Genomic DNA, 12,500 nt, shown 5'->3' with positions numbered 1-12,500 from the left:
GAACACGCTCACATTATCGTTCATCAGGCAGTAATACAGTACGTTCAATTCACTTTCACCAAAATTACGAATGAGTTCATGAATTTTCATTCAATGAACGCGTTTAGACACAACAGTGGCGCTTGATCCACGTTTCAAAGACCTAACTTTCTTGGAAGACCACGGCACCAAGGACATGGTATTTTTTAAGATAATAGCAGGGGTGAGGATGGAGGAAGAGGTAAGAATATACTCCATGTACCGTAGCTAAACTCTCTATTTGTTACTTGAATTTACCTGTGCCTTCCTTAAATTGGAAAAGGAAATCTAGCAGCTAGACTCCATTATACTTATTTTTTTTCTTCATCCTGATCATGTGGATCAACTCAAAACCTAAAGAAAAACCTTAAAATAGGACAAATAAGTGATATTAATTGTGTGAGGCAGTTGATCCACATGTTTAGGATGAGGCAAACTGTGTTGTGACTGCCAGGTATAGTTAAAACAAAATGACATTCGAAGAACACTTACACATACATATACATGTTATATTTTGTCAGAGACCTTTTTAATGATTTGTTGTATGACAAATAAATGAATCATTATGAATCAAATAAAATTGCATTATTTTGCATCGCATCTTGTTGAATCGCAGCGTGTCGAATCGTACTGCATCGCAATAGGGGTGAATCGTATCGCATTAGTAGCTGATTTTATGTATCTTTAATGAATCGTATCGTTGGCAGTGCATCGAGATGTGTATCGCATCTTCCTCAGTGATGAGATGCACATCCCTAATATAAACCATTAAAGATCCAAGCACAGAAATCCACCAAAGGGCAGAAGACGTGTCAGATTGTATACAACAGGTTTTTCAGGAAAGTATTGATCATGATGACATAAAAGTCCCAAAACCTCATGTATCAAATATGATACAATACAGGATTAAGTAAAAGAAAAATGCCATACAGTATGTTGGTTGGAGGGTGAATTTACACTAATGCTGGTAAAAACCTACGTATGTGAGGAGGCTGACACCATATCTCTGTTTACACACATGTGTGCACGAGTATTACATGAAGTATTAAATCTTCAATAGAATTCTATATCTACTACAACTTAAATGGCAGGACTCAAAATAAAGGAATCATACTTGCACCTTGTATTGTAGAGTTTCGTTTACAGTGGTCTCCTCCTCTCTTAAAGCCACGGACAATCACAAAGCGAACAACTAATGAAGGGGTGGATTTTTATGCTGTCCTACTGGTGCTGTGACTGAGAGATGTGCATTGTTTTGCTTCAATATAGGTACTTTTTAAATGAGCGTATTAATTGGAAGAAAAAGCATTTCAGACTTATGGCAACGTTATTATCGAGTTGGTGTGATAATGTGGTGTGAAGATTGGATCTCATTTTCTCTGCTTCGGTGATGATGCAGTCGACTTCAGGGGGTTAATTAATAACATCGCAGTGGGCATGTAATCACCGATAGTTTAGTTTTGCTTTAGGCAGAATGCCATTGACTGGAGCGTGTATGCGGGGGCGTCTTGGCCATGTTGTGCTGAGAGTCTGGAACATTCTGTGAGCTCCGTGTGTCAATGACTACTTCCTTGGCTCCTGGGGGATTCCTCCCAGCGGGCTGAAGTGGTTTGATGTGATCTGACAGCGAGGCATAATACATTTATAAAGCCTTATGGCACTGGCTGGAGGCGAGATGATCCCCTCCCCAACCCAGCCCCCCCCGCCCGCCCCCATCTCATTTGGTTAGACTCTCCAAGGCTTTTAGCCCAGACTGTCTTCAGTTTTGCTGCTCTCTGTCAGGAAGAGACCTGTCTGATCCTCACACTCCACCCTCTATTTCTTAGTTGTTTGTTGTTTGTTGTTTGTTTGTGCTAACTTGTTCTGTCCAATGTGTCTATCATTGTTATGTGTTTTGTCCTACCTCTCACACCACCCCTTTCTTTCTGTCAATTATACTTTTTCCTTTACACCCTTTTCTCTCTCATCATCTCTCTCTCTCTCTCTCTCTCTTTCTCTCTCTCTCTCACTCTCACTCTCTCTTTATAACACTTCACTGCTCTCCTTTGAACAAAGCAAAATCAAATCAAATAAAACTTTCTACAATCTTCTAAGGACAGAGCATATAGAAAGCATATAGAAAGCCGTAGACATTTACGTCACTCACGTCACTCACAGCATGCCTCCCCTCCCTCACTCTCTGTCTCTGATTCATACTGAAGGGAACATTATTGGTATGCAGCATGGAATCTCATGAACTTACTTCCATAAACTCCAAACTCTAAGAAGAAGAAATGAACGCCGCAGTCCATATATCTATGTGTGTGTGTACGTCTGAGAGAGAGAGAGAGAGACAGAGAGAGACAGAGAGAAAGAGAGAGAGAGAGCTTGTGTGTGTGTGTGTGTGTGTGAGAGAGAGAGAGTCTGTACGTGTTTGTGTGTGTGTGTGTGTGTGTGTGTGTGAGTGTGTGTGTGTGTGTGTGTGTGTGTGTGTGTGAGAGAGAGTCTGTACGTGTGTGTGTGTGTGTGTGTGTGTGTGTGTGTGTGAGAGAGAGTCTGTACGTGTGTGTGTGTGTGTGTGTGTGTGTGTGTGTGTGTGTGTGTGTGTGTGTGTGTGTGTGTGTGTGTGTGTGTGTGTGTGTGTGTGTGTGCAGTGTTGTGGGTAGCCGCCATGACAGGCAGCATTACTCCTGTGGTCCGGAGGAAAGGAGACCTTGGAGCCGAGCCACCTGCTCCATTAAAACTGAAGAGATAGCTGTACCCCACCTCTCCCAAACATGTCCTATTCTCTCCACCCCTCTCTCTCTCCTTCTCTCGCTCTCTCTCCTTATCTCGTGCTCCCTCTCATCTTCTATTCTGTTAGATGTGAAGTAGCATCTCTCTCTTTCTCTCCTGTCCCATCCTGTCAAGCGTGACTGAGTCTCCGCCCCTCCTCACCCCCTCCTTCTTTATCTCTCTCCTTCTTTCTCTCGCCTCCTTATTCTCTCCTTCTTTCTCTCTCTCCTTCTTTGTCTCGTCTCCTATTCTCTCCTTCTTTCTCTCTCTCCTTCTTTCTCTCATCTCCTATTCTCTCCTTCTTTCTCTCAGTCCACTCTCTCTCGTCTCCTATTCTCCCCTTCTTTCTCTCTCTCCTTCTTTCTGTCATCTCCTATTCTCTTAGAGGTAAAAGGTGTGTCTGCCACTGTTCCAAGCGTATGTGGAGGAAACAGATGAGGTGACTGCAGTGTGACTGTGTTGTGACTGTGAACATGTGACAGGTGACTGCAGTGTGACTGTGACTGTGAACATGTGACAGTGTGAGTATTCACACATTACTGTCTGTGTGTGTGTGTGTGTGTGTGTGTGTGTGTGTGTGTGTGTTAGTATGTTCATCTACATTTACATTTAGTCATTTAGCAGACGCTTTTATCCAAAGCGACGTACAAAGGAGAAAACAATCAAGCTACAAGCAAGAGAGACCTAGTGTAACAATAAATACTCCTTTACATAAGGGGACATTTGTATTGCCTCTGTACCTCTATGTGTCTGGTTGAGGGAATGTGTGTTAGAATGAGTGATTGTATGTGTTTGTACAGATTTATATGTTGCTCCACTGCAGAGTGAGAGATGTTCAATCAAAGGCTCATTCCTGTGGTCAGAGATTTCTCCTCGCTTTGGAAGTGAAATTGCGGCACTGAGGCAGATTGTCTTATCTGTTTATCAATCAGCGATGGGGCATGATTCTCAAAAACTACAAAGAAACGCACACACTTGAACACTCTCACACACACACACCACACACACACACACACACACACACACACACACACACACACACACACACACACACACACACACACACACACACACACACACACACACACACACACACACACACACACACCTCCTCTTCATCAGTCTGCATAGAGCTCCCAGAATTCCCCACTTACTGTTTTCCACCGGGCCACTTCATCCCTCCGAGGCCCTCTTCGGCGTCTCCGTGGAAACCAGCCTGCTCATTTCCAGGCTCTTCCTCTCACACACACCACTCTCTCTCTCTCTCCATTTACAGGTTTGTGTGTGTGTGTGTGTGTGTGAGTGTGTGTGTGTTTGTATGTGTGTGTGTGTGTGTGTGCGTGTTTCTACACACTGGCCACTGAGGTCAAGTGGTTGGCCTCAGCCTCACCTCCCTCTTTCTCCAGAGGCATGATAGTGATAGACCAGAATCCATTAGAAAACAGCCCCCTGTATCTCCCCCTGTTATCGAGCAATGAAGACATGCTCTTCTTAGGTCCCATGGTCCTCTGAAGGGGACAGTCATAAGGTAACCAACCTGACACGTCAACCTGTTCTGTTCTTAGATTAGAATCCCCTGCATCATCAGTGTAACCATCTGTACAGACCTCATTCCTCTCTGTTCACCTCAAAGCCAGAGGAAACATGCTGGCTAACTTCCTGCTGATTTTACATGCTGACTTTACTACCTGCCTTGTATAAATGTTATGCCTTTTCCACTGCCAGTTAGTCACTTTCTAGCTCCTAGGCTTGGGGTGGCCCCCAGTGCAGGATGCTCTCTGAAATGAACTTCAAATACTTGACCTCGTCTCCCTGGTCCTTCTTTAAGTGTTGGCGTTTGACTCAGAGTCCATCAATAGCACCGACAACAACTTATTTGGTGGCAATGGGGGGGGGGGGGACATGTTTTATTGGGGCAAAGGGGGGAAAGAATCACTGCCTTCTAGTGATCTCAATCCAGACCCGCACAGAGCTGTGAGAAGATAAATGCCCTGAAAAGACGGCTCAAAAAACAATGTATATACAATATAAATATATATATGTGTGTTTGTGTGCTCATGTGTATTCAGACGCGTATGTGTGTGTGTGTGTGTTTGTATCAACGTCTCTCTCTCTATAGCATCAATCCCAAATAACAGCGCATGACTAATAATGTAGTGCAATTAATTACAGCACAGTTGCCCATCTGTTCTCTGCCTCTAAGTCGTCTAAAACCTTTAAAGAGCGCTTTTAATGGGCTGTTATACACTCCGTTCGGTATTGCAGACAGGTTTGGGCAGGTTTTCTCCTGTAGCTCCGGTCTCTTCCTGTTCTGGCGTTCTCATCCTGAGTGGCTGTCTCTTTCATCTGATTGCAACAGGAAGTGTTTAATCTTCACTGTGATGTGTGTCGACTCAAGCTGCTCAGCCCAAAGCCTCCAAAAGTCCCAGATCAGCAGAGAAATTAGCCTGCTTAACGACATGTGCATGCGGGGGAGTGTGAGTGTGAGGGTGTGTGTGTGTGTGTGTTTGTGTGTGTGTGTGTGTGTGTGTGTGTGTGTGTGTGTGTGTGTGTGTGTGCGGCTGTGTATCTGAGAAGCTGGTGAGTGTGGCTGTAAGTATGCCGGTATTTATGTCTGTGTGTGTTTGTACGAATATTAATAAGCAATGTAATGTGTGTGTGTGTGAGTGTGTGTTTGTGTATTCACATCTTGTGTGTGCACAAGTTGATGCTTTCATCCTCATTTATCCACAGCTTTACGGTCAACTCTCAATCTCACAACTCTCCCTTTCAAACTTATCATCGTTTTCCTGACATCCAAAAAGCTTTGGTGTGCTAAAAATCTTAATGGTCTTAATGGGACCTGGAATATGAAATGACTGGATGTTTTTTTTGTGTTGCCCATTTTGTACTGTGAAGGATCCTGTGATCTATGCGCCAAATGATAATTTGTTTGTCTTTGTCTTTGTGTAATGAAAAGCTCGAATGACCGCAGTTATCTTAAATATTCAAACCCAACTCTGTGATTAAGAAGACATTGACAGGTAGGTTATTTAGTCTCTATCCATTCCTTCGCTTTCTTCCTCTCCCTCCATCTCTCTCACTTCTCTTTCTCTCTCTCTCTCTAGATTGATTTAATAACGGTTTCTTGTTTTTCCACTAATCCCTTATTGTCACCTCTTTGTGCTGACTGCCACCTGTCCTGATAAGATGTCCAGGAGCAATTATGGGTGAGACGAGTCTTTGCGTGCGCAGCTAGCTGGCCTGATAACATCTTTCTTTGAGCAGATGACTGCTGCGGTTGCCTTTGCATGGATTTAGAAAGGACAGATCCATTAGCTCCAAGTCGATGACATTCTCGCACGCCTGCTGGACCTAGCACCTCCCTGAGATTAAGGACAAAACATATTTCCACAGCGCAGCTTTTTAACAACAGGGTGACTTTGGTAATCAGTAATCTATTATAGGATTTTGAAATTATGTATTTAAAATTCAGAGACACCTGGTCATATGCTTTTGTTCTTATTCCGTAATATAATAAATTTACCACTTGCCAGATCTATCTGATAAGTGATGAGCAGGGATAAGCATATTGTCCATCCCACCGTGTGCGGAGCTATCAAGCAGAAACAAATGACCGGCCAGTCAGTCTGAAGGCCTCCAGCTCTTGCCTCAAATTCAGGAATGTCAATCACCTCGTATGAAAGCTCCTACCTCACATTTACGGGCTGTCAGTCAGTCCATATAAAAAGCAGCTGCCTCATTTTTTTCAATACTGTCCTTCAGTCACTTTGTACAAAGCTTCCTGCTTCATATTTACCCCCGTCACTCAGTCAGACTGTGTGGAGACTCCTGAATCCTATTTACGTCCCCGGCTGGAACGTGGCCACAGAGTATCGGAGCGGCTCAGAGGAGCCAAGCTGAACCCTAGGAGATGGGTTTCCCATAGGAGATGGGTTTCCAGTGCCTCTTTTCCTCATTTACATTCATAGCATAGGATGGTTTTAGCAAACACAATGTAAGGTAGAACATCCACATGCATTTCATCTGTATGGATATTCTAAGTGAAGAACCTTTATCACCTGAATATCAATACCTACACAAGCTACACATTTGCCCGAGCAGTTAAAAATTCATGAATTAATTTTAGTTTTTTTTTCATATTAATCGTCTAAATTGTCCGGTCAGCAGAACCAGGAGGCCAAAGCTACCATGGCATTCACAAGTTGTCTCTCTGTTATGAATGAGTGATATGAAGACACCCCAGGTCTTTTACACGTCAAGAGCTAGGGCGAGCTCCATCTCTGCATGTATGCCTGCTGTCACTCAGTGCTTATGTGCAGCAGACAGCTGGGCCACACAGTCCACATGCAGAGTTCTGCCTCAGTTTGTATCCTATCACTCAGACTCCTGGATCATAATTACCACTCAGACAGGGATGCAGGGATGTGGTGGTGGTGTCTGTGTGTGTGTGTGTGTGTGTGTGTGTGTGTGTGTCTCTGTGTGTGTCTGTGTGTCTCTGTGTGTGTCTCTGTGTGTCGGTGAGTGTATGTTTGTGTGTGTCTGTGTTGGTCTCTGTGTGTGTGTGTGTGTGTGTGTGTGTGTGTGTGTGTGTGTGTGTGTGTGTGTGGATCATAATTACCACTCAGACAGGGATGCAGGGATGTGGTGGTTGTGTCTCTGTCTGTGTGTGTGTGTGTGTTTGTGTGTGTGTGTGTCTGTGTGTGTCTCTGTGTGTGTGTCTCTGTGTGTCGGTGTGTGTCTGTGTGTGTCTGTATGTGTCTGTGCATGTGTGTTTGTCTGTGTGTGTGTGTGTCTGTGTGTGTCTGTGTCTGTGTCTGTGTGGGTCTGTGTGTCTGTAAGCAGCCAGGGCGGCTCACAGCAGCTGAGCACAGCTTGGGGATTGGCAGTGACAGTGAGACCGGGGGCCTGCGCCTTTGTCCAAAATAAAAGCGACGGAGCAGACCACCGGCGCAGTGGCCCTCTAAATTCTCAGAGCTCCTGACAGCTACTGCCGCTACAAGCTTGTCGAGCAAGTCTCACACACACACACAAACACACACACAAACATTGCTGTCACTCAGCAAGTCACCACACAGTGCTGAGATATCACGAGAGGTTCAGTGCAACTAGCTGCGGGACTCGCGGCTTTCAGTGAACAAACACAAAGCAGACTATTCTCAGGCCTCACAGTAGGATAAACGGGACTGGCTTCTGATACCTTTGTAGGATTTACACATTTGGCCGTGAGGCAGTTCATAAGCACGAGGAGTCACGTCACAAGCGCACACAGTTTGTTTCACAGACTGGAATCCATGTAGGAGGGCAATGTAAAGATCCCCGCCTCCACAAAAAGATGGATTAATACGTAGAGTCACGTAGCCAACCTATGAGGTCAGAGGTGCCGAACAGCTGGCAGATACAGGCAGCCAAGTGAAGCATGATGTCAAGAGGAAAGCAGTTTATCATAAATAACACAGGTTGTGCTCTGTGGATGTCTAAAGTGCACGCACGCACCCACGCACGCACGCACGCACGCACGCACGCACGCACGCACGCACGCACGCACGCACGCACGCACACACACACACACACACACACAGTGCTGCCTGGGGGTGACAGGGCTAGAGGTGGACAGTGCACTAGAGTGCAGGTCCCTGGGGTGGAGGCCCTGCTCTTAAGCGTGATGTCTCACACACTGAAGCTCCTGGTCCGATACATTTAGAGAGCCGTCTTTAACTGTGATGTAGGAGTCAGTTGAAGCATAGCTGCATACTCCCTCCCTCAGACAAATATAGGAGATTGCTCACTTCCTCACTTTCTCTTTCTCTCTGCTTTGCTGGCATGTTCTTTTGCTTTTGTTGGAAATCCAGTGTGATGTTCCTCTCTTTACTTATAAAATCTCTATTCTCTCTCTCTCTCTCTCTCTCTCTCTGTCTCTCTTTCCTACCTCTTCATTTTCTCTCACTTCTTTTTTCACTCTGCCTGTTATTGTCCACACCAAACCCCATTTAATTAAACCCCCTTTCAAAAAGACCTTGGCAAGTTCCTTTTACCAAGGGTTTTGTAACGAATCAATCAGCGTGGTACACCTACAGACTGGCTTGAAATCCAATACGAGTTAGAGCTTGAAACATGAGTTAGCCTCTTGCAGTGCTATGTGTATCAGGCCAGTTCAATGAAGAATGTGATTCACACTTGATGGAGAGAGAGAGTAATAAAGAAAAATGAAAGAAATGAAAAAAAAAACTGAAGGAATATTAAATGTGAAGGCTTCATTCTGAATGGCGAATCCCATTCTATTTCTCCCTGCGCTTGTCTTCTTTCTGATTTTTTTAGCTGGCCTCTCTCCTCTCGGCCTGTGTAAAATAACCAAGGCATCGAGAACACACTTCGGTGTTTATTTTTCTACCTCCTGTTCTGTCCTTCACTCACTCTTTATTTACTTTCTAAAGCAGATGGGTTTTGGTGCACTTTATCAATACTGTATATGAACACCTATAAGATACACCATTAAAAGCAACTTTGTACAAACAGAGGCATGCACACATACACATACACACATACACACATACACACACACACACACACACACACACACACACACACACACACACACACACACACACACACACACACACACACACACACACACACACACACTCACGCACACGCAAGCACAAAAACATACATACAGTATGCATGCACGTACACACACACACACACACACACACACACACACACACTCACACACACACACACACACGTGAACTTGCACTTTGTCTCCCTATTAACATTTCATGTTAAAGCCTCTCAGACAAAGGATGCATTTTGCGAACAGAGAAACAATTTTAAACCACTTAAAGTCATGCTTTCCTCCACCTCTCCTCTCTTTCCCCCTCTTGCTTCCTTGCCCCCCAGTCGAACAAAAGCAGAGGAGTGGCCAAAAAAACAGCAGAGTATTTTCTAAGAGCTTCTGAAAAACATGCCCCAGAGATGCACTCAATTATGGCCCAAGGAATGAACATCAGCCCAGAACAATACCCACAATGCCGAGCTCCATTGCTCTTCCGTGACAGCCGCCACCTCTCGCTCTCTTCCTTTTTCTCTCCCTCATTGTTTCTGCAGTGCCATTTTGATGTACAAGGAGAGGAGGTGGAGAGGAGGTGGAGAAGAGTGTTGGGTGGGAAGACATTGTGAGAGCAGGCATTTAATTACTCAACAGCGGCGCGAACAAACACACAACACGAGAGCCGCGGTTCCTTTGGTTGGCTGGCACACCGGGCGTGACTCAGAGATGAGGCGGCGGAGATTGGTGCGTCACCGGCAGAACTCAGACTAGCTGATTAGAAGGGTTGCGGGGGGGATAAGGCCGTGGAAGGGGCTGGAGGGGATAGGGAGTGGAATGGGGGGGGGGTGGGGCTGCATGGTTTCAGGGTTGGCTTGGGTCAGGGCACACAGACTGGGGAGTTTAAAGAGGAGAGAAGGCTCGGTAAATAGTTGTTTGGAGATATCATAACTGTGGGCAGAAAACATAATAACTAGGGGTAGAGAAATGCAATGAGGCCATAAGTGCTTCAAACAATGTGAACAAAATAATGGTATTTACATTTACATTTAGTCATTTAGCAGACGCTTTTATCCAAAGTGACGTACAAGGGAGAAAACAATCAAGCTACAAGCAAAAGAGACCTAGTGTAACAAGACAAACTATTTTACATAAGAAATAGAAAAGAAGTGCAGGAATGGAATGACTGTTAATGCAAGTTAAGTACTAGTAGAAGTGCAAGTTAGGAAGGGAGGTGCTCTCTGAAGAGTTGGGTCTTCAAGAGCTTCTTAAAGGTAGAGAGGGACGCCCCGGCTCTGGTAGTGCTAGGCAGCTCGTTCCACCAACTTGGAACTACGAATGAGAATAGTCTACATTGCTGTACTTGCACAGACGGCAGTGCTAAACGAAGCTCATTAGACGAGGTATATAATTTACGTAATATGTGAGAGATATTCAATTCATACTATTTATAAAAAGCACACAAACCGGCTGTACATTTTTTTTTTAATTAAACACTTAAGTCCTGGACTTAAGGAGCTTCCATGTTGAGGTTTAGGGTTATGCGACAGCTACAGGTGTCTCATGATGGAGGATTGAGATAAGGAGTGAAGAGTTAGGGGTAAGGGGTTTGCAGACAGCGATTACAATGTGGGAGAAGGGTCAGTTGTTAAAGAGAGGGCTTAAATATGGATTTGGGTTTTAGGATTTAGGGCTATCAGGACACAAGGCTCAGCACAGTTAGCAGGAGAGAAGTGCTACGAGAGTAGAGGTTATGGGGGGATTACTGACGGTGTTATGGGGTTAAACGATAAATGGATAAAGGGGTTAGAGGGTTTAACATTTGGGATAGAAAAGACAGTGGAAGGAATGAAGATTAGGACAGATGGAGAAATGGAGGGAACCGGGTGGGGAGAGAGTTAGCGTCTGTGTGGAGCCAGCAAGGAACAGTTGCCATGGATAACACGGTCACGAGGGCAGGACTAGGCCTTGTGACCCAAAACAGCTCTTTATAAGACCAGTGGGTTTTATATTGTATTCTTAAGCAATATAGTACGAGTGCGAGTAGGGTAGGCAAGGGATATTCCCACGGGTGGTGTTCGGCTACAACAACACCCGTCGGAATATCCCTTACCTAGCCCACTCGAACGAGTACTATATTGCTTTTATAAAACAATTCTATAGTCAACCAATTAACATTTCAACACAAAGTTATCATGTTTCATTGTCAATTATAAGAATTTTGAATTAACGGTTATCATCAACACACTGTAGAATGTTTCATCGCGGAGTGATTTATTATTAGCTGTGAAAAGTCCGAGTTGGGTTGTCCAACGCATGGAACGTCTCTCGTCCAATCAGAAACAGCTAACTTATGACAGAACCCAATTGTATTATAAATAACATAATATGGTGGATTTGCATTCACAATGCATTTTCCCAAGCCTCAACTTGAGCTAGGAAAAGTATAGATTTGAACCCAGATGCAAGTGGCTGATGGGGGGGGGGGGGGGGGGGGTTGGTCCTACCTGTCATGGGGTCCACTGAGAAGTAGGGTTGGCCCTGCAGGATGCTGTAGACCACGCGAGCGCTGTTGCCGTACGTGGGATCATCCGCGTCTGTCGCCGTCACCTGGAACACCGATGTGCCTGTGGAAGAGAATCACATTGAACGTCGTGTCTGGTGGATCATCCAGATAGAGAGACCCTGTGTGTTGTGTGTGCTGCTCATGGAGGTGTCTGTGGAAAGCTCAGCCCAGAGGAAACTGAAGCCCTCCAGTGTGAGCAGTGAAGAATCCAGAGGGAAGACAAACACAGAGAGAAACAGAATGGAATTTGCCATTCAGAATGAAGCCATCACATTTAATATTCATTCTGTTTTGTTTTTCCTTCTTTTTTCATTCTTTCTTCCTCTCTCTCTTTCTCTCTCTCTCTCTCTCTCAAAGCGCATCTCACTTTTCACTGAGCGGGTCTGAAGCACTGAACACTGCAAGATGCCGTACCGTGTTTAAAGCTCCACACGTCGTATTGGATTTCAAGCCAGTCCGTAGGTGTACCACGCTGATTGATCTGTTATAAAACCCTTGGTAAAAGGAACTTGCCAAGGTCTTTTGAAAGGGGGTTTAATTAAATGGGGTTTGGTGTGGACAATAACAGGCAGAGTGAAAAAAGAAGTGAGAGAAAATGAAGAGGTAGGAAAGAGA

General features: G+C 44.8%; 1 protein-coding gene across 1 annotated transcript in view; it reads right to left on the bottom strand.

The window, feature by feature from the left end:
• Positions 1-12,500, bottom strand: part of LOC308378558 (cadherin-18-like) — a gene marked incomplete at both ends in the record, with an annotated part of 113,313 nt that overhangs the window by 62,750 nt on the left and 38,063 nt on the right. The window contains one exon of the mRNA XM_080855499.1: positions 11,827-11,946. Coding sequence (XP_080711625.1) covers positions 11,827-11,946 — 120 coding nt within the window. The remainder of the gene's footprint in view (positions 1-11,826; positions 11,947-12,500) is intronic.

This window comes from Sprattus sprattus (genome assembly GCF_963457725.1).
Source record: "Sprattus sprattus genome assembly, chromosome: 17".
NCBI classification, from domain to species: domain Eukaryota; kingdom Metazoa; phylum Chordata; class Actinopteri; order Clupeiformes; family Clupeidae; genus Sprattus; species Sprattus sprattus.
Note: the sequence above shows the minus strand (reverse complement) of the source record. Positions and strands in the feature narration are given on the sequence as shown.